This window comes from Danaus plexippus, chromosome 20 (assembly GCF_018135715.1).
Source record: "Danaus plexippus chromosome 20, MEX_DaPlex, whole genome shotgun sequence".
Classification (NCBI taxonomy): Eukaryota; Metazoa; Arthropoda; class Insecta; order Lepidoptera; family Nymphalidae; genus Danaus; species Danaus plexippus.
The window spans coordinates 415377-439903 of NC_083550.1; the positions used below are offsets into that span (position 1 = coordinate 415377).

Genomic DNA, 24527 nt, shown 5'->3' on the forward strand with positions numbered 1-24527 from the left:
ACCACTTGACCTTTAATAAGGAACTTCGACGTCTGACGACGCACGCGGTGCAGACATAAATGCCCTATGAAATTTAAAATGTGCCTCATATTTTACTTTATTTAAGTCGATTAAAACGCCACTGATGTATTTCTTCTTTATATCAGTCTTATAAAAAATGCTAGACTTTAATTTTCAATACGCAGATATAAAAGACATGTACTTTGCCACAATTTCAAATTACACAACTTCTTTTGGGTAACTTATCCAACAAAAATTGGATCTCGAACAATTCCTTTTCAAAGGCTACAACTTCACTAGGCTCGATATTTACATTACATTAAAATTGTTATTTCTAAATAGTACTAGAGTGGTTTTTAATTTCGGTCATCACATATATTTGGTTTGAAAATATCTTTTATAAAATGGGGATGTTTGTTTTGTTCCATGAAATGATTTTTATTAAATATCCAGGCATAAATCTTATCAAAACACCTACTACACTATCCACAAATGTAACGTGTGGGGATGTGTTATCAAAGTAGTAAATATATTACTATGAACATTACGAGAGCCACATTTAACAGAGTGCTGCTTAGTATTTCAACAGCCATTTAAAGCTGAAGTCAGACATGTCGCGAGCAAATTAGTCAAAAACAATAAGGAACCATTGAACCTGTCTCAGTTCATCGCCATTTTAATCGCATTAGCGCCATTATGTATCGGTTAATTCAATTAACACTAATTAACTTTCACTATAAATTATTATGAGCATTTTATGTCAAATGAAGATTTGGCAACGTTTTGTAATATAGTGTTTTAATGACAGCGGTTGCATAAAACGTTTCACTCGTTACACGCGATGAATTTTAATAAAATTTAAAGGTTTAATTCTGTTATTCGATTAACTCTTACGCTTCACTACAAAAGGTCCCGAAACTGTTTGAAAATGGTTTATTGAAACTACAGAATGGTTATGTAGAGCAACAGCTGCGTGTGCGCATGTAACCCGATCAGTCGTCGTTCGGCCACCGGCTGAGGCGGACGTATGTAACTCACACCGGACTAGTCGCTCGTGACGGTGGAAAGTTGATTTCCTTTAGGGAAATTTTAATTTACTCATACGAGATTACGTTACGCGTTTCACTGCGATCTTTTGATCTTTAAGAGTTTAAAGGTTGTCTCATTAAGATTTTCCCTTTTAAATTTTAGATAATAACTTTTCCAAACACTAAAGCCATGATTTTCCGTAGCTAATGGTTTAATTTATTTGCCAGGTTTCTCGGTATTACAAATATAATTTTGCAATAACGCAAAGACGTTTGTATAAGGTAACCGTTGCAAATAATGTTTGTATAGCCGTTAACAAAAACGATACAAATTACAACAAGTTAGGAACAAGGTCCATCTCGTACAGGGTGTGGTAATAGGCTTGCACAAAATGATTTATCATCGTCGAATTATCACGAACCCATCCATGTGATGTCAGAACTTTTGATCAATTAAGGACGCTTCGTCTCGATTAGCTAATATCAGAATATTGAAGCAATTTATTAGAGTAATTTATTTGAAGGATTTTAGTACATAAGTTATGGTCTTAAATATCGTGTATAAAGGTTGTTCTGAAGTAAACACATTTTGTTACTTTCCATAATTCAGACAGTTATAACAGTAAGAAAGCTTTAGTCTATTTGAATACCTTCATTTATTTACCTTCATTTTTTTATCATTAGAAATAAAAACCTGGTCTTGGTTAAAGAAGGAATAATTTAAAATTTCTCATAACTTTAACCAGACATGTCATAAAGGTATTTTTTATTATTCTGTTACTACGTGGATGTAGGAAAAAGGAGTGGTCACTCACCGTTCCTCCAGCATTTCGTTGAAGGTTTTGGACTTGCCGCGCGGCTGGATCTCGTTTTCAAAGCGGCGTACTTCAACACAGCGCTCTATGATGTGCTCGACGCGCTTCCGTCGCGAGGACTTCCAGTTGTCGAGGTTCTGGAATGTAGGAACGCTTTGGTTAGACTTCAACTGGAGTGTTCTATAAATAAGTGACATTCAGAGTCAGACAAACTAGCTTTAAGATCAGAAATTTGAATTGTAATACTTGGGATACCATTGCTGAAATAACGAACTTAAAAACTGGTAGTGCATTTATAAGTAATTAAAAAACATTGATAACGACACGAAGAGTTCATGATTAGAATATAATATTATGACTATATAATGAAAGGTCACCCGATTCAGTTACTACATATTTTATGGTTTAATAATAGAAGAATAGAACTAAGGTATTCGTTCTGAAATGTAAAAAGTCAATCATGCAGGAATGTCACCTGCGACAACTGCAATCAATTACCAGACATCGATGTGTTGAAAACGATCGATAAACGCTCTTATTATAACTATTTGCAGTCATTTCTCGGCTAAGAATGCTCGTTGTATAAGCATCGCGTGCCTGGTTTTTGTTGAAATTCGTCTCTCGATAGACGGTTATTGCTGTGAGTGGACGAGATCCGGTGTCGGGACCGGTGTTTGTTCCGACCGCATGACAATACTTAATGCGTCCGGTGAATATTTATCTAATACTTAGTGCCATAAACAGGCAAACGATGTCGAGTCTCCGGTAACGACGTTTTAAATGTTAACATGTACTTCAGATGTAGGTACTTAATAATATACATCGGTCTTTGTTAATAATCGTTATGAAAAGGTAAAAATAAGGAAACTACTAACGATTATAATAATAATTGTCGTCAGTAAAATATTTTAAATAACTATTAATCTTCAGTGATGAGTGACCTTAATTAGAAACGGTAGGCAACATGCTTTAATATTTGACCTAAGTTACTTCAAGTAACAAATACGCGTGGTCAACTGTACAAGGTTTTTACGGAAAGTAAGCAACTGGGTTAATATCTTTTTGCAGATTAAGAATCATTAAAATCAGCAAAAGTTGTTTAAAACTATTTTAAATTTTATTTTAAACAAAACCAAAATAAATGGATAAGAAAAATAAAAATGATTACAAAATGTATGATCTGAAATGCGCGAGTAGAATGCTCACGAATTTGCAAGAGCATGATGTAAATTGTCAGAAATAGTGATTACGGAGGCCGTCGATTCGGCTTTATTTATTGGCGAGATGTTTACATTCAGAGGAAAACAGTTTACTGACCATAAACCACCCGAACAAAGACTGTTGTTATTCTTGAAAACGAACACATTTATCGGAATTCCATTCATTTATAAATTTTGCTGGTAAGTACGCTTCTAGACCAATTATCGACAATTAATGAAGCTCTTTGATGGGGCAATGCTCTGTTTAAATATGCCAATAAACACACCGATCTCATATTTTAGTGCCGTTAAGGAAACTAACCAGACTATTGAATTCATTGTTCCCAAACGAGAATTACGGTATCTATTTCAGGTATTTCTGTTACCTTCTAAAATTTATTTTAGTAATAACAGTGACTTGGTAGACGAGACATAGACTACAATTTTCTTAAAGACCGAGAGGCGATATAGAACGTTGTCTGTATAAAAATAAAGTTATTTCTAGCTTGGACCATGAGGAATTAAGTTACCTGTATTGTAAACGTTTTTAGCGCGCCTATAAACATCTCCCGGATTCTCTTGACGGAAATATACGTCGTAGAAGCGGCGCCGGCTCCGGAATGCAATGTGTTTCCGCTCACTCACATCACTATTTGTTGATTCGCGTCGAAAAAAGTAAAAAAATTGAGCTCAAATTGTACGTAATTTAATTAATGCGATTCATCCGGCCTTTGAGATTTTTTTCCAGATTGATTTTTAAGTTTTAAGCATCTCGCTTTTACTTAAAGTTTAAGTATGTAATTGTTTTTGTTGTATCTGGACGAGAGGAGGTTTGGGAAAGTTAACGTCGATTATATTAAAGAAAATGTTGTTGATAAATAAAATTTGCTAAACACGTTATTTCTGATTTTTGTTTAGAAATATTTTTCCCTTACTATCCCTATAGAAGAATAGCAAAATATTGATGCATAAATGCATTAATAATTATTATTTTTCAAAGAAAAAATATCACGCGTTAAATAACATCACATTAAAATATAAACTTACAAACTAATCATTGAGGCAGACTTATCATCAATACTAAAATTATTTTAAGGTAAATAAAGTTATTTTTTGTTTTAAATCATTGGATTCAATAATATTTTAAGCTGTTATATTGAAGATCTTTCACAACCTTAAAATTTATATTTAAAGATGTTAAAAATGAAGTGACATTAATTTTTGATTTATGTAGATAAAAACCATAATTTAAGTAAGTGTAATAATTCACTTGCAAGCCGTCCCTCACCTCCTCTGCTTTGTCAACGTTGTTAACTACAAGTTTCTGTAATAAAAACAAAACAAACCTAACGCAATTACATGTATGGTCTTAACTTCCTTTACAGCTGTCGCTCTGCCTCGCTCAAAGAATTACTATCAAAAGCTTATTACAACACCGGTGTGAGCAGCTCGTTTTTAGGTTTGAGAATCATTTTCGTACGTTCAGACATTACAGTGCCACGATCACAATACTAACCCCTTTATCGGTTCGAGCTTAACTTTAACACTTAAGTTTAAGTGTCTTAGCTACATCAGGATCCCAAAATAACTGGCAGGGAGACGACGAAAAAAATAAGGCTGTCTGGTTCCTTACCGATTGCCAGTCTTCCTGTCGTTCGATCCTAGCTGGTTCTGTCTTCTTGGCTAGTTCAGCGCGCCGTAGTTGTTCCCTGGCCTTAGTGCCTAGGTCTGCTGGACCTACTTTGACGAACTGCAGAGGATTGGCCGCTGGTTTCCCGGGCAGCACAGACGCTGTGTGAGGACGAGTGGCAAGGAAGTCGGCACTGTCTGATGTCTGTCAACAATAAAAATCACATCAGTATTTAGTCAGCATTTTTACATAATCATTTTGACATCTTTATAGTATGTTTTCAGCTAGTATTTATTAGTGCTAATTATTGGTACATTTTTATCTTGATGCTGCCCATGATGCATAATATCAGATGCTATATTTTTAATTTCTACTGAACACTTAAACAGTCAATAAAAAAGTTTATTATTATCCGTTCCTTACCAGTTACGTAATATAAATATAATTCTATGTTAAAGACATTTCTAATGTGAAATAAACACATAAAGCGATTGCTTTTGCGGCATGATTGTATTGATATATTAGAACCTAACAATAGTTTTGTTGTATTGTTTATGTAATTCATTGGTTAATTATATAATAAAATCACGTTTTAAATAATAAAATTTGACACAAATGGCTCGGTTTTACAAACGCATAAGAGAAACCGTCGCGAGTGCATCATAGAATATAATTGATGTTTTAATGTTTTCTTAGAAGTTCGTTTGTGTTGTGAAATCGTGTAAGTTATGTAATGAGTTTTTACTTTTGTTTGTGCTGGCTATAATAATACTTAATGACGTCAGGCGCTTGATATTAACGTGCAAAATACTCCCACCATGACTCAACATAGCATTTCTTGGTTCAGATATTGTATTCTTTTAAAGAAAATTGGTAAATTATTGTATAAGAGTATTAGTAACTGTGATAGTTTTCGTCAACCGTAACCGACTGATAGTAAGGGCGGTGACAAAAATACGTCCCACGTACAAAGATCACGATGCGTTTATATTTACACTGCAGTCTGTTGCGTTCTACATATCTGTTGTATATTTAGCTTCGGTTCACTCTTCACCCTCGTCACTCGCGCTTATTTTAAACTCCATGTATCTCCAGTTGTAACCCAATTTCGTATCCCAAAACCTAATTCGGTTATAATTCGGTTAAAACGTATGTATGAGCTATTTCTAATGGAACTGTTGTAGCGCTGAACGCGGGTTCTCTACTCGAGTGGCGACAAGTCACTGACTTTCGCGCTTTTCACGCGGGGAAAGTAAAACAATTCCAATTAATTCCGATTTATATTAAACGCGAACTTTACCGGTAACAATTGATAAAGTTCCGTCTCAGCTACGGCTCGGAAACCATTTATGTAATTTAGAGGCTATGCGAAAGTTATACTTAATTGTTCACTGTAACGTGGAAAACCTATCGCTTTATGTTTCAAACCAAGGGCTGGCCACACCGAACTGTCCCAGTTGAGGTTTTTCTTTATTAAGTAGAGTATAATTTCCGCTTCTTGTATATTCACGCTTGTTTGAATTTTTTTTATGAATAGCGTGCTGCTTGAGCGTGAAACCGGCATATATGTATAATAAAAAGTGTACTACTGGCGTTAGAGGAAGAGCTCATTTACTTATATAACTTAAAAAATAATATTTTCATTCGGATATTATAATCATTGGAATAAACAAAAATTTTCTCTGTGTAATCATCAATGAAAGTGGTACATATCGAAACAAAACGAGTTAATATGTAACGAGTATTCCGAGAATCTTCTTCCTTTGAATAATTCCGACAATAAGATGCGATGGATACTGTGAAACCGTGAGATGAAAGATGTTATTAGAGAACACGGACGAGACGGATGGACCGATGATGTATTGTCTTAAAATTATAATTATTATTTATTGTGTTTGGTAACAAATCACATCAAATGTTATTTGGGACACGACCAAATTGTATGTAGAACTCATACAAAACAGATTAACTATAGCGATCAATTCAAAGTTTAATTATAAATACATAAAGCAGACAAATAATAGTTGCACAATATTACATTATAACGTGTGGTATTAAATTAAAATCTGACCTCACCTTCTGTATAACGTCTGCGTTTAGTTGTGTTGTTTGTATTGTTCGAAGGCTGAAGAGTAACTGATCGAGTGCACAGTCGGCAGCGGACTGAGCTGATGATCATGGATCATCGGGTTACGACGACGCTTTCACCCGAAGACGTGACAATTATTACAATTTAACAACAATTCCCATGTGTAACGCTACTAACATGACACCTTAAGGCGAACCCTCTTACTATCGATTCACGAAATAAGGAGGCGGCGGATTTTAATATATATCATACTTTAGCATCATACTTTAAAAAGCATATACATCATTACACTGTATAGTTAACCTTATTGTTATTGTTCTTTTAGTTTAAGTACAAAACTTTAAATCGGAATGTGCGAGCTAGTTTCGCATATTAAGAAATTTATTATAAAAAATTATAACAATCAATGAATCGTTTAAAACATTATTATTGTACAAAATAAAGTATTATAATGTAAAGATTAGAAGCGAGGGTAGTCTGTAATGTGTAATCGTCATGAGAGCGAACTGCCCCTTAAGTGTGATAAGTATTACCGCATTCAGTAAGTACAGCGGCGCATGTAATGAAACGCGATCGACATTATAATTACATGTATTGAATATGGTAATTAATTATTAACGTATTCCTACACAGTGAGCGGCACTCGAACAATAGACAGTTATTATTGAAAGTTATAAAGAGGAATAGTATTGTTTACTAAACAGTTCAATATATTCCGAGCAACGAATCTCGTTAAGTGATCGACAAGAGACAGTCTAAATCGTTCTCCTATTTGTGACTAATCAAAAAGGGATGGAGTAACAGATAGCGTTATATAAAATTGATTGGATGTTGTTTAGTTTTTGTTTTCAGAACATTTCGCCATGTCCGTCACCGTCAAACAAGGTATGATGCAAACACCAGAATGAGATGACTCAATGAATGTTGCCGATGCTGGTTCGCCCACTGCTCTCTTATGACGCTGAGGTGACCACTTAAGAGACTGGTCATGATCATATTCTCATGTGGTCGAATGCAAGCATAGATTCTGGCTGTATTTACGTTAAGAAAATTAATTAAAATTTTCGACACCGCATGGTTTTTGACAGTAAATAAGATTAAGTAATTTTTTGTTTTAATATATGTGTCATCAACCTTTGAGACAGTATAAAAACTTCAATTTAGATTAATGCTGAAGAAAGTAAACCAAACAATACTGTTTACAGAGTACGAACCGGTTTAAATATTATATTGTGATTCCTAGTTATTGTTATGTTGAGTGTTTGCTTGTCACACTGATATCTCCTTATCTCTCAAATCCTAGTATTAGTTTATCATTCGTTTAAACAGTAATATCTAGACTTGATTTAGGTTTACAGGTATCTAGATAAACCTAGGTAATATTTACACAGCCGATAGTACTCATGTGAGGAGAACTAGTTATTGTAAAGTTAGAGGCGTGGAAATGACAAAAATTCTATGGAGACAAAAACTTAAAAAAAAATTAAAGTTATTCTACTTTTGACTCAAATTTTAAAAATATAAATCAATGTACAGAATATGTAGTTGCTAAATATCATTAAAAAAGTAATAGTATAAACAATAATTAATGAATTTCAGTAAAATTTCTTATCGACATTACAACAATAAAGTTAAATGATATCTTACAAACTTTTTTTCAGCTTTCCAGAGCACCACCCCTTATTTTTCAAGTCAGTCAATAAGACATAACCTGGGACCTTAATATTTTCTCACTATCGCTGGGAAGATTTCTTATCGGGAAGAAACAATGGAAGACGTTGACCGATACGAGAGGTCAACGACCGCACCCACACACCCAAATAGGCTTTACGACGTGCACACGCATAAAATGTGCACTTACTTCAGCTCACTTTATTACTAGTTTATATTTGTTTAGCATAAAACAAAGCCATAAAGGATACCTAACTATGATGACTCCGATAAATCGTAATACCACCATCAAAGATATTATTGATCACAAATGACTTTCTTATCGTACACTCGTGGGTACAGGGATCGTTTACTGTGAGAAACATCTCGCACACCTTTCTACACGAGGTGAAAAGTCCTCTCTAATATATAACTGGTGAGTTCATTAAATGTGTCACAGATTAAAAAAAAATAATAATCAACACACAGACAATATATATAATTCAGAGATATCTTATGACCTAATCTAAATACAAGTTACCGTTCTCAAACTATGAAAGCTAATCCTTCATTGTTTTTATTTCAGTCGCGTGGAAGTAAAAGATATCTAATTGCCCTCGTTAAGAATTTGTACGGATTTACCACATTCGAATTCGATCGATAGGCATGGTGGTCGCTAGACTATTATTGACCTAGCTGCGCCCGCGACTCTGTCCGCGAAGAATTTTTATTCATAGAATAAAAATAGAAGTAGACAATCTACTCCTTGACAGTTAACAGACACACGAAATTTATTTATTTGTGAAGATATTCATCGCATAAAAAATAATGCACACCTGATGATTAATTACGTCCGAAGTATCTACAGAAGATAAATCTTTTCATTTGGAAAACACACAACAGTTAAAAATATATCAAGAAGTAAAACCATGAATAATAATGTCAGCAGCAACAGTTTAACGACCAGTTCTCGCAATTGCCACACGCAGAACTATTTAACAACTTGATTGAAATCAAGAAATAATCTCGCTGTCCTTATGAAATTGACATTGTTTCAAATTTATCTCCGTGATATACAGACAAACGGACGTACAGAAATAACGAGGCGTATATTGTAAAGAAAAAGTTGTAATACAACAAAATTAAATATGGCTTTAACGATTTATGGTAGCTTTATAAGTATTGTCTCAAAATGAAACGCATAAAGAAAACGCAGCGAGGTTATTATTGCGAAACACAAACTGTCGAATCATAATTTCACATTTAAGTTTATGTATTATATGCTAAATTTAGTTGCTATGACAGCAAGCGAAACCACTTCGACCTTTACGTATACTAAAATTTTAAACGGGCTCTTTATTTGTAACTTGTTAAAAATGAAGCCAATGTTGAGTTTTTAAAACATAAATAGGCGAAATGAACGTTCGCGTGCTAACGGCTCACTTTCACCAAGGTCGAGGCATTGTTCATTGTTCTATGGGAGTTGTATGTGACTTACTTGAGATACCTAGTTCAGTGGCTGGTCGAATTTATCTCCACATAAATATAGTACATTGATAAATCCATTTTGATAATGATAACGGCGCAGTTTTATCATTTCCTTATCATCGTGGAATGTTTTGTCATGTATGTTGTTATGTCAATGATAAAGGACACAAAAAATAATAAATTAATGCAATTTTCATGTTTCAGTAGTTCGTTAGATAAATGTATAAGAGTTGTCTCACGAAGCAGCCGGGATTCCTTGACCTCTTAAACTAGTTCAAATTGTACCACTTGAAAACCAGCTGTTCTAATATAAACGGCGAAATTCCCTTTGTTTCTTTCATATTATTGTTTATGTCGCTACACAATTAGCTGCGGTTGTTATAATACTTGGATTTATTTTATGACAAAATAGAAAAATAAAAACATACTTTAACAAACTTCGAAAACCATACCATACTCCTGCTTGACTGCACGTCTCCTAATAGACGAGGCTTTTACAAACTTATTTTGTGCATTTCTCAAAGTTATTTAAAAAAAATAAATTATTTTTAGCGTCCCCATTTTTTAACCTACTGATAAATCACCATGTGTTCAAATTAAATTTATTTATTATTGTGAGCTATATTAGCCCCCCTTTATTCTGGTTCTCTTACCGCCCCCTCTTAGGTCTGCAGCGCCCACAAGGTGATGTTATCGCCCACTTTGGGAAAGGCTGATCTTAAGTGACCCTTTCTATATCGATATGAAAAATATATCAGTATATATATATAAGCGAATAGGTTGTTAGTTGTTGTCGAAATAATTAGTTCACCAACCACAACTTCAGCTCGACCCACCGACAGGTGGAATCACAGTAAAGCACTGTCCAGTCGAAATTAAAAAAAATAACAAGCAGTCCAGAACTACATTTAAAACAAAAGACGCTACTGACATTTTAAAACAGAAAATAAAACACAAATTAATGATCCCACCACATTAAAAAAACACATTTAATTATTTTTATCAGAATAATAAAAATTCCAAGTTTGACCATATTAGCATATTATTAGCTAAGTGTGAGTCATTTGATTGATGATTTACAAATGTCGAAGGTCGGGGGACAGTTTTTTTTGTGTAGGTGTTGTGATGTCATTAAATATATGAAATGAATCGACCGCTTATTTTGTAACTTTATATTGAATTCCACTTTAGTGGAATTCAAATGAAAAAAATGTAAAATATATTGAACGGATTCGACCTTGACCTTTATCCGATGACCGCATTGGAATTCCTTATTACGGGTCGTGATACCAAGATTCAGTCGATATAATGCAACAAATACTTATACAAATAAAGAAATGTAACGGAAAATTATTCGGCTTATTTTATAGTGAATAAGGCCTGAAGGTCATCAGTCCCGACTCCTGTCCAATATGAACTGTCATAAGGTCATCGTTAGCCTCATGTAATGGCCGCAATAAGCTCTTCCGTCATGATCCACTGGTGTCCTTTACCCCAATATTCGTTTACAGAGCAGCTGCAGCTCTCTTTGTCATTTATGTATTAATGAGCTGTTTTTATATCATTACGTTTTTGTATATCAGCGTGCCATCGAGTCAATCATCTGATACGATGATGAAATTCTTGCAAAACAATTTTGCGGTTGTAAAAGCGTTTTCGCTCTTCGGAAAACGACTGTCAAAGAGTGAAAACAATAAAGAGATAAAAAAGACAAGAGCGGAGGCTGCTTTAACTTTCGTCTGTTTGAAAAAGGAAATGCTGTTTTATCATCAAGATATTAAAAGGCATCATTTTGAGACTTGGAGCACAACGACCAAACTAGCAAATAGAGTCATTTTCGAACTATAATGAACTAACTCCTTGATTATAATTCGGAAATGTGATCGGAATAAACGTTTTAAAGAGAATAAGAAAAATATATTGATTAAATGATATAGTTTTTTATACATCTAAGTATAAAAAACAATATTCATCCTGTATTAAACAAGATGAGAAACCTTTTAAACGAGCGCGGGTTATATTGTGATCGTAACGGATATCCGAACAAAGGGTGTGGCCCCTTTAGAAACACTAATACACATTGTATTGAAAATATAGTCGTATTGTAAAGAAATCATGGATTCTGATTAAATATGTGATTAACATGTCGTTCCGATTCAAGTGGTAAGAGGTCACCATTATCTATAAGTCACCATCGAAGATCAGAAAACACTGTTGTAAATGGCTTAAAATTATAAACAAAATACACGCGAGCTATTTCACACAGTGTGCTTAAAATGCACATTAATGACAAAGAGGTAAATGAGTTATTGTTTACTTCACAGTAGTCATTTCAAAACACAATTGATGACGGACATAGAAGGCCGATGATAATCACACGGCTGACAGAAAACTTTTGAGAATTTAATCATTTTAGACGGTCATTGAAGCTGTCGGTTGTGAATGGCAGTGACGACCTCCGACTGAACATTTGGAAATACTACGGTCTTTATAAACAAAACATTGTAAAATTAATTTCTGAATTTGATCATTTTGATATACACCCCGTCATTTTGTCAGTAAAATAAATTAATAACATTTAGGTATTCCACTTGATTATGAACGACCTTTCAATAGTATACGAAGCATTGGGTCAGAGGCGATACTCTTTGAAGCTATATATACTTCTTCGTAAAATTTTAAAATTATTTGTGAAGTCCGCATAATTACTTCAATATGACAATGACACATATATATATATTTTATCTTTCCAATTTATAATCTGTGGCATAAATTTATGACGTGATGAATTCTGTCGTAAACAACAACTGTCATTTCCTTATCATATAAAACGCGATAAATTATAGACTTCAGGAAATTTCTCCAGCTTTTAATTTTAATAAAAACATATCCTCTAGGAAATACTTAATCGAGTTGTGGTGTAGGTAATCATTGTAAATAATAAATGAAGAACACATTAAATGCGTTACGAGTATGTCTATAAAGAACTATTTTATCTCAATAGCCACAGAGTTATAACTTGTAAGTAGGTGACAAACAGTAAAATATACACAATTGATTAATATATTGCTATTATAATAAGATATTATTTGAAGTTATGAAACGTTGCGTGTTTGTGTTATTTTATACTCGAACACAGATAAAAACATGTTTTAGACTGATTGTAATTAACCTACTCAAGTTAAATAATAGAAAAAACGATAATTATTGAATTCGGAATAATTAATGTTTAAATGAAATTTTATCCAAAATATATATCGCAAAGTAGGACACGATAAGTGTATATATATATATATATATATATATATTGTTAGGTACAATAAAAAGTATGGTTAGATCAACATTACGTTTTGGTCTTTAAAGATCTAGAGCGTACCATATAAGAGTCTGTTTGTGCATGCGAGTTACATATTAATAGTGTGAATAAGGCTATGTACACACCGAGCGGGTCGGACACTGCGCATATAGAACTGAGAAAGAGGTGTGATTTCAGCAACTATATATGAATAGACAATTGACACTCTAACCTAATTCAAACAGATTGGAATTCAATAAAGTTATGTTAATACTTACAGAAGTATTAACAACAATATGTATAATTTATGCAAATACATGCACTATACATGTTGCATTATATGGCTCAACTTGCACATGATTAATTATGAACAATAGATGAGATCGATAATGGGAAAATTTCACAAGTAAACATCTTTGTTTGCTCATACTCATGTGTGTCAATGTCACTACGGGTTATCTATTAACCTCTATACGTTAAATCAATTAATCTATTTGCAATACCGTCATGTTCTTCTTGATAGCAACTGCAGCAATAGTAAACCTACATTACTAACAAATGTAACATAAAACTTTAATATTTATTATCGTCTTAACAAGTCTGAAGACGAGCGTTCTGCTGTACATTGTTACGTTTTGGTTAACGTTTTAGTCGGAATCGCGGTATGAAAGTCGTTACGAAATAGAGCTATATATTATACAGCCCCGCTCACAGAACTCGCCCGCTAATGAAAACAGTCAGCTCATAAGACTTCATAACAACGTAATTGTGTATGGCTTAAATGGACATAAAGAGAGTTATATTTAAACTTTTCAGAGATACGTTTCAAATGTAAATTTTTTATATCATAACTCGATGAATATAAATCTGGAAGTCCGGCGAAAAGAAAGTTTATACATAATATAAAATGTATAGTAATAGTGTTAAAGGCATTAATCTACGGCTTTCTTAAAACATTAATCAGAACCAGATTACAATTGAATTTTATCTCCCATCGATAAAACAAGGTGACCGGTTAACCAGGAAACACTCTTGACCCTAATACTAACTTGTTTTACGCTCCAATTAAACAAAAATCACCCTTATTCGCATAACAATAGCTGTCACTTAACAATCGAATTTGCATGCCGGTCGAAACAGCCGGCTGTGCAGGAATTTGAACCCTATTACGTAGGCATTCGTTATATGTGCACAGCATTTGTATGTAAGGAGATATTGTTAGTTTGTCAACTGCGGTATGCGGTCACAAATGCTTCCTAGATGCCGACTTTCCCTTTATTTCGACTTGAAGTTGTACTAAACATATAATTGATATAGCACAATGTCTAAAATTTAATTAAAAACATATTTATTTTCACAAATCACAAATACATCAACGAACAAGACTAGAACCTATGAAAATAAAAGCCACGGCTTTTCTTACAAAGCTACAGTGTCCTTACATAGAACTCAGTTACTTTTGTAATATTTGAATAAAGGTCATAAAGGTGTTCACTTTTGTTCACTGTTTTGTTCCGGGTTGAGCACATTTTCGTTTTAAATTAAATATAAATTTCTTTGTAATTATAATAACGAACCCCACATCCCTGTATCCGGAGTGAAAGGCCGGTCGCCTTGGAAATAAAAAAGCCTACGTTATTTACGTCACTTGTGACTTTTATCATGAACAATTATCAATTTATAAAAAAAAAACTATCGCAATACTAATAAATATCACCTTAAATAGATTAATTTTTATACTTTTATATAACATCGATTTTTGTACGTTCAGAACAATCGAATAGATCGATGTATCACCTTAATAAAATATAAGGTCGAACAAAATGAAAGCATTGCAAGGTTGAAAAATCATTAAATTGATTTCATCGTATCGATCGACCGTCTATATAATGTATCGCATCCTTAGCATTTGGACCACAAAATCTTGTCTATACAAATATAGCCTCAATTACAAATTTATTAAGATCTCTATTTGTCTGTGATAGTGATGCTGTACACTGTAGGAGCGTCGAAGGTCAAAGCAAATGTCAGCTGCAGTCGGACAGGTGCGGAGAATTTAAAGTTGTGTATACACTACAACGGGAAGAATAATATAAGCATTAAGAAAATTCTGTCTTTTAAATTTTAAATGTATATATATATATATATATATATAGATATATATTGGTTATAAAAATTTCTTATGGTTAGTATTTATTACTTTTAATAAAAAAAAGGGCAATACCCATACAGAAAAAAAAAATATTACACGTTAGGGATTTCTGTATATATATAAATATTCTCATATTTTTAGTGCTATGTAAGTGTGCTAGAGCCTTAACTTGTGGTATGTGGATGTGATTGAGGGAGGTCGGCGCTCCCATCTTTTATGTACTGACGACATTAATTAATATTATATTTGTATTTAAGAAATAAACGGAAATAGTCCTTTATTATTTTCAAATTATTGATGCTGGATTTTGATGGATCGAAGAGCTGATACTCTTACCCTGCTGGACTGGTAATCACGAAAAATAGATATGAAACCACCGCAAGAGAACTGGTTTTAAGATGAAAAAATAGCATCGAAATCCGTAAGTCCCTTCGAGAGTTATGATACCACAGACAGACAAAGACATCGACGTTTATCTAATAGCACCCAACATATTATGTCTAGGCTAAAAAAAAAATCTAGCAGACCGATGTCCGTAGATTAAAGATTTTAATATATATATATAACGAAAGTCTGATTGGAAGTAAAGGATTCAGAGCGAACATTATATTTAGAACTTTAGCCTATGCTTGTTTGTTTTAGAAACATTCCTGCACGAAGGAGGTCTTACTTAAAATACAGGCTTATTAATAAATATTATGTTTCAATTAACCAATGCGTAATAACGCCTTATCTAGATATAGTAATTTATCATTACTCATATAATGAAGCATGAATAAGCTAAATATTACAGTAATGTGATCATGTTTGTCTTCTCGTCGTATTATCATACGCGAAGGCATGTAAACCTCCTCGACTATTGACGAGTAAGTTCCGGTGAATTAGAATGCCTTGTAAACTGCAACAATTACCCTACCATTTTCCGATGCTTTATCGAGACAGGACGTCGTGTGTTCCAAATGACACGTTTTAAATTTATAGTTTTCTCTTAATTTCAGTAAATTTAATTTGTTTTCCAACACTATTACACAGTAAATTAGTTTATTTGCATCCGATCAATGTCGACTAAGAAGTATATTATGTTGCCAGGAATTACTCATGAAATTATAATAATATGAAGATGTGTCATTAATATAATTGTTGTAAGAGCAACACAACATATGAGATATGTTTTTCAAGTAGTAGGAAACCGTTTGACAAAATCAGCACATAGGATAACCCATGTTTAGAGAATTAAACATAAATGGGTTGTGCTGTACGCATATATATTATAGCTTTTTCGAGAAAACCTGCTACTTAAAGATACTCACCGCCTTAGAGTAACCACTGCCGCTGCCGCTTCCATCTGATGAGTTGCTGAGCCGGCGCTCGCTAGAGGCGGGCGGGGACCACGTGCTATCCGACGGCATGGTCGCATCACTCTTCACTGGACCAGCCTCGACATTATGGACCTGAAGAGCAAACACAGCTTTCAGACAAAGACATGCACTCGTAGGATCCTGCTTGTGGTGGCAACAGACTAACTATATATAGTATATCTGAATGTTTACTGTAATGAATGTTAGACCACAAGACTAGAGTTAACACAATTAAGGCAGGTTCTTAAACTTCTAAATTATATAAACTATTATATATTCTCTGCCACGTGCTGTGTGTGACTAACACAGGCAGAAAATTAAATATTTGTAATATCACACGTTTGTAACTGCCAGTCTTTTGAATTTAATTTTTTGTATTTTTAAACTTTTCGCGACTTATACAGAGAAGTATTTAAAGCTTGTAGCACATCAATCAATTAAGTACGAGTTATTTGGTGCCTGTAGTTACGAGCTCATTAATTTAATTACAATTATAATAATGAGTTACACAAACAAAGTAGTACTTATTTAACGGATGTCAGTTGTAAGTAACCTTAAACAGTTTCTTGGAAAATCTCAGGTACCCTACACCTAGCATACCAGCACCATTACAAGGGCAAATATAAGAACAATGATGCTCTTTATTTGGTGTCGGCGTTTTAATTAACCTCAGGAATTCGCTATTACTGAGAAAATTTACGACAAAAATAAATAACTGTAAACAGTCTGTGTAATTGAGGCGGTTATAAATTATTCAAAAGCTGAGCTTGAGATTCGCAGACTGAGATGTTAGAGGAAGTCGTTGCGGCCGATATGCGATATTAAACACATTACACGTAACCTATTACTTCACAGCCGTTTGCAGGCATCGCTATTATACAAGTCTTTAAGGAGCATCGATCCCTAAGTACTATTAGGGTATTAACTTATATTAGCAAATAGCTTAAAATGGCTTTTAAATGAAATGGATTGTGACGTCACAACGATTTCGTAATAAGAAATACCTATCATCAGGTATATCTTAACAGTTTTACTTCGTGAACATGTTCTTAGTTTTTGATCTTTCGTTAAAGATAGATTTAAATACTAGTTTTGAGATGTTTCTAGATGCAACAGATAGTATGCGTTACGGATGCTAACATTGTGCAATAATATACGACTTATTGAATGATAAAATCTCGATAGATCTCTTATCTGTTTCTTATCTATACTTAAGATAGCGTCAGTCGTCGGATTATATCAAGACGTATACAGTTTATAACTAAGATGATGTTTATAGCAAAAAATAATAATGAAACAGAACTCATACGAGTTTAGTGTAATTGTACAAGAATTTGTTGTGGTAAATAATTTAAGTGACATTCAGCTCGCAGTGAGTAATTATAAGCGTTAAAGAAATGTAGTGATTGTGAAGGTTGAGTACGACAAATGTATATTGTCCTTAAGTATAATATATCAAGTACCTTTTATAAGATGTAATGTTTCGAAAATATAAAAAAACCACTGAATCACATGAAACGTCCATATAAAAACACGTGATGTAACACAATATCTGTATAATACAATCAACAGTAAATTTTATTGTTAATTAACACGCACTTTACAACTATTTCTCAATAGCCGTACGTCCGTCACGGTCGATGTTCGGAACACAACTGATCGCAGTGAGACGTCGATCGGCGGATCGATACCGGGATTTGTTTTGTTGTTATTATTATGGTTATTTTTTTTTTTTAATAATAAAACGGCTCTGTGTACAATTGACACAAGTATTTTTTTTAGAGAAAATTAAATTCAGAAAATAATCTAACAATATTCATCCCAAAAATATATTTTTTTGTTTGTATTATTCTAGTTTCTAGCCTACACGCACCATAAGAAATATAATAAAAAAACAATATGTCCTTATTTTATCACAAATTATGCAAAAATTGCCCGTCACTTCTTGTAATCCTAGATCGTTGTTTGGAACTGTAACAACCGGAAGTTTTACGTATTTAAATTGCAGTATCAATTGCAATAGAGCTGAGTCTAGTAACCTAAGAAGGTTTTAGCACAGAAAAAAACTTTTTCATAGACAATAATATTACGTGTGTTTTACAAGCTAGTGTGAATGTTCTAGTCGCTGTTTCCAGTTCAATAGGATCTAGATAGGTCTTTGTACGTAGTATGAAATGGTATTCTGATACGAAGTGTAGTATTACAATGAATGGTATCCTGTGTTGTTATCGAGCCCCGCGACTTATTGAGATCGGGAACAACAGTCCGCACACGATCAGGGTGACTGCAATGCTTACAGCATCACGGCCTTACTTTACTATTAATATTGAAATAGCAAAAACAATTGTCAGTGGTTTTCACTTTGCAAATCCATAGACTACGATTACATTCTTATGAAAATAATGATTAAAACATAAGTAAATTGCAGAATAAAATGTAATATTTTGGTATACTGTTTTTTTTTTTTTTATATAACGTAACTGATAATTAAATGAAGAATGTAAATATCTTCTGTTTTCCATGTTATTGAATACAGAGTCACTCTAGTATGAGACACTTTCTATACTGGAACGAGGCATGACAGATACCTCCCGTTCAACCATAACGGCTTTATTGCTATCTGTATAGAGTTTAAAATGTTACATACCGCCTCTCATTGTCTAAGGGCGCAATGTCTGAGGTGAAATTAATGTGACCTCATTTTGATATGATTCAGTGCGTTGTTTAATCCTAAACAACTAGAAACAGTTACTAGTGAGCGAATTATACAGGTCTAGATTAAGAACCACACTCGTCTTAGAATGAAATAATAATAAAAATCACATTATTTTTTATTACTGTTTAGACTTAAATACATTTTTTTTACACATCGTTTCATCGTTCCTTTAACATGAATACTATAAGAATATCGTAAATTATGCTATTTTTGAGAGTGAAAATAATAAATATCTTTTTTGTTTTTTTTTTCGACGTGTCCAATGCTGTTAGCCCTATTGGCTTTGACGGCGTCACTAAAAACAGTAGTTGGTCTGATCGAGACCGACGTTTGAAATTTGGACTTGAACGAGGGGGAGGGAGGTTAAATAAAAATAGTAATACTATTTCCTTACATAAATTTAGGTCAATTTAAAAATTAATATAAATGTATGGATCGCTTGGTTCGGTCATTCGTCAGATATCGAAACTGTATGAAGCAACTAGTGCAAAGCGTGCATGTACATCATATATGCATGCTAATGATACACACACATGACGTTATCTCTTGCATTTAACATGATGATAACAATCACAGTAGTTGACCGCTACGGTGACGCATCAGGGTTGAACATCTAAAGCAAAACTATTGATATGTGTATATATGTAAAACAATTTACAAATAAATAAGCTAATATAGTGATTATTAGAACAAACAATTTCACATAATTCTTTTAAAATATTATAATATTACATAACGTCTGGCACTTAATGAGTTCAGGTTACACAAAAAAATATTTTCACTGTATACATCTTACTAAAATGATATCTGTCGGTACAATATTAAGTAACAAGAAGGCAAACATATTTTGGTAACCCTACACATAGCTGTATTCAGCGCAAAAACGCTAGCGTAACGGGATGCGCACGCGCAAGGCATACCACGGCGGTAACCGAGGCTCTTTGTATGGACGAAATACACCGCTCATGTATTAAAATGGTTAAGTAAAAGGAGATATTACACAAGGTCACTTTGATCCTGTTTTTTACATAAAAGGAAACGACCTTCGTATCGAATTCTGTTTGTCATTTTCTGTGGATTTAGTTATTTTTTTGTCTTCAATTAAATTCAACAAGTTTCATTTAAATGATATGTCTCGTTGATACTTGTCGGTTTTATGTTTCAACAAAAAACCTAACATTTTAATAAGGTTTTTTTTAAAGGATTAATGTATATAATTTTTTTTATATTAAATAAATTGCAGAACAGTGACTTCAACACGCTCTTATTTTACGACAGTTATTTAAACGTAAAATCACATTATTTTTATTGTAGGAAATATACATAAAATTTTGTTAATGTTAATTTCAAAGTCCTGTTATGATAGCTGCTAATGAATGTTTACAGTTTTAATGTTCCAAAAATAAGATCGCAAGCAGCATTTAACACCGGACTGGAAAGAAGACATTTTGTCAAACTTCAAACATAGACAGTTATCGATTGACCGAATATTACCAAAACTGACACGGCACAGTCGCGGTAAACTTTCGATCCCGATAAACCACTTTCGCTGTTTCCACTTTCTTGGAGCCCGATGGCCCTTCGCCACAGAAACGATCATTGAAATTCAAATAAACATTGACTTTCGATTTTTGGACACCAATTAATATAATAGCCGGTGAGGCCATACGAGTGAGTCGCTGGTGACTCTTACATACACACATATCAATACAAAAAAAGCGGACAAACAAAACATGAAAAAATAATAAAATAAAATACATTCAAAACTAAAATTAAATGAGCCAAAATAAGTATAATATGTATAACACCAGCAAATCTCGGGGCATGGTCGAAAAGATTCGTATAATAGTCGAAAAAAATTTACACAGACCAGATGGCAAATTACCAAATGGGGTAACCCTCCAAATAGCTTTGATTCCAGCTCCAAACGAGTTAGGTTCGTTTTGATTCCTTACAAGGAGAGCACATGTCTGGCGTTACTATGACGAAACGCTACCATCATATATTAAGTCGGATTTTAAAACGGTATTTTATGTAATAATGTGCACTTTTATAGCGTTATGGATAAATCAAGAATGTTGTAATAAAATTCATTACTTATTTAATAATGTTGAATGGATGGATGAAAGCATATATTGTAGGTGAGTACTAACACAGTTTCGTCTGCCTGATTTAGCCACAGAAAATGTATAAAATGAACTTAGGTAAATAGTTTATTATTGACAAAGTTGTATCGCAGTACTTAAAGTTCTTAATAAAAAAAAAAACACAATGGCTGGGTAATTTTAAACGTGTTGTAAGTGGAGACAATAGTGTTTGTTTTTTATAAATTGTAACGTAAAATTGTAATCTAACAATCTATAAATCCTTTCAAGTCACTAGCTCGTAGAAAACGATAAATTGATAGAAAACGTCAAACAAACGAATCGAACAAAGCAATTACTCAAATTGAGAGAAAATCAGCAGCAATTTTAAATAAGAAAAGCAGCGAGATTTTAAAGATTGAACTGGAGTAACGTAACCTATCATTTCGTTCCGAAAAAAAGTTCGCAAAAAGGAACATAACATATGGCCTCAATGACCTTTGAAATTCCACTAAACGGAACAAGCAAAAACAAATCCAAACCTAATGGAATAAGACCGTTGTTTATGATAAGGCATGCGAGAGTTAAGACGTTCAAGTAGCCGCATTGAAGAAAGGCAAAAAAGAAGAATGAGTTTGTAAAGCGGTACACGAACGACCTTGGTTTTTAGTGGAGGCCGCATCCCGGCCGCTCCTAAGGACGGGGACGGAGTTCGTGGCCAGTTTTTATAAACACCCGTCCTGTTTGATGGATTGCTCTCTGAGGATCAATTTTTAAGTTACTTTCTTAAGCTAAAAATTACAGATAAAATTCAATTTGAATGTTAAATTGAACTTCGACATGTGAAGTGTTATTTGTTGGTGTCTACATATATTATTAATTGTTTAATAATGTGGCTTGGACACAACTTTTTTAGGCTTGTATATGATAATTTTGGTTCTGGTCATCGACCACGCCCTGTCCACAGTATAACCGATAACGCATTATTGCAATTATTAGCTTTTACTTTTTGATATATTTGTAGATACCCCAGCAATTAACCTCTCGCGGGCTCTTTGTAACACACTTCATAACTTAGCAGACTATGTTTAATAGAAAATAATGAAATAATTGTAATTCATATTTAATGATAATTTAATATTCATGAGTCGAATTAATTTATAATACCGCTGTTTATTTACCCATTTACAAGCAATTTACACGTAAATGGCGCTTAAAGCTGACACTTGATTCACACGTAATACGTTTACTCTATATCAGTAAGTACATATTTGAATTTCTGTAACTTTTAGACTATCCTTTGGACTTGTATCTTAATACCTATTATATAGAATATTACATAATGAAGTCTATGTCACGTTAGACGCTAGTTATTTTTTTATCGTGTCTCGAATATGTCGAAGTTTCTAGAAAGTGTGATCGTGCTGTCCGTAGTGGTGAAATTTTAGACGAGCGATATGTATCTTATGTGTTTATCGTGTATGGTTTGAGGTTATCATGGTTATTGTTCTCTAAGTATTAATTTTCATGGTGGTGCGGTCACGTTTGTTCCGGTGACGATTTAAAGCCAAAAGAGTTGCGGGAAATGTAATTATATATTCACTGAAGTGTCGAAACAGTTCAAGATCCCGCATCTGTTATAGATGGGGTACACATGTAGGTGATGCTTGTATAAGTTATCTCGGTGAGTGTTTTCTGAGAAAGACGTCTGGTCGATGAGCAAAGTGTCCCAACACAGAGTATTTGAACCGTTTGATTCATATTTCAGACACTTAAAGATGGTATTTTCGATAAAATCACGTACATTCTTGAACGTGATCATGGTCATACAAAAAATACCTATTACGATGCAACATACGAAACGTTCAAAACAAAACAAAACACACGCGCATCTGTTATATTATGTAGCTGACATTATTATTTACATTTATTTCAAACATTATCAAGCATGAATCGTTGCAAATCCTTTAAACATTCCGCCACTATTAATTTGACCGAACTCGATTCGTTATATTTGCCGCTCGTGCATGATTGAAGCGAGTTTAATATTAGATCTACAATCATCTCGGTAGCATAAACTATCAGACGGAGACTAAAGAAAATGACTATAGAATTTAGTTATTTATGAGCGAGACATTATCTGTTTCCGAGACAATTGCTGTTCAATAGGTTTATTCATTTTTAAGTACTATAATTATGACTTCTGAGCTGTATTGTATTGTGTCAATGATTTCGTCGAGATGCGACCCTTTTCAATTGGGTATTAGCCATAGAGCTACTAAGAACCTGAACTATCGAAGCATTCGGCAAAAAACTTGATTTAGTGGATTTATAAGTAAGTGAAGTCATTGTATGACAGTTCAGGCGTTTTGCTCTGCTCTTACAACACCTCGGTACGCGCCCTGAATACTGATAGTTAAAAACCAGTGCCATTGTTGAATATTTCATAGCGTCGGTAAATTGAAGGAAATTGTGTAATATATGTAGAGCAGGGTTTCACATGTCGATGATAGCTTCAATCGCTGTCCTTACGTCACTCGATGTCTTTATTTATTTTATTTCATTATGCATGCAGACATGTATTATATCTGTTAAAATTTGTTCGGGGTTTAAAATTTATTGGGTACATTAATTTTGTTTGGGTGACAATTTATCAATAAAGAATTATGTGAACGATGTATTTTGTTTTACTTTTTTTTTTTGCCATAAGGTATATACATAATGCAATTTTGCTGTTTAAAGATTGAGGTTTTAATATTTAACAATATTAACTTATCTGGTCACGGATTAAATACCTACTCAAACCATAGATCGGCTCTAAACACTAACACACAGACGTACCTTTTATGGTCATGCTCTGTTAACTAACAACACTGCACCATGGTCTATGGTCAAATATGGCCCCTGAGAGCAACGACCGGCGTTCGCAACAAAAATTAACATTCTCTATGGCAGTTCCGCCATTAACGTAACAGATCAAATCAAAATGTCCGACATTTACTCGGGGCTATTTTAAGGTTTTT

General features: G+C 33.5%; 1 protein-coding gene across 5 annotated transcripts in view; it reads right to left on the reverse strand.

Annotated features, from left to right (window-relative positions):
- The window catches only part of LOC116773834 (myosin-2 heavy chain), a 69701-nt gene that overhangs the window by 16711 nt on the left and 28463 nt on the right, over positions 1 to 24527 (reverse strand). For 4 of the 5 annotated variants that reach the window (XR_009753057.1, XM_061523903.1, XM_061523904.1 and 1 more), the window contains 3 exons: positions 16657 to 16797; positions 4676 to 4876; positions 1844 to 1980 (listed from right to left, as the gene is read on the reverse strand). Coding sequence is in view for 4 of the 5 variants with exons in the window: in XM_061523903.1 (XP_061379887.1) it covers positions 1844 to 1980; positions 4676 to 4876; positions 16657 to 16755 (437 nt within the window). In the remaining variant the exon portion in view is untranslated. Of the gene's footprint in view, positions 1 to 1843; positions 1981 to 4675; positions 4877 to 16656; positions 16798 to 18167; positions 18356 to 24527 lie in introns of those variants that run through there. The other variant, XM_061523902.1, reaches the window with a different exon arrangement.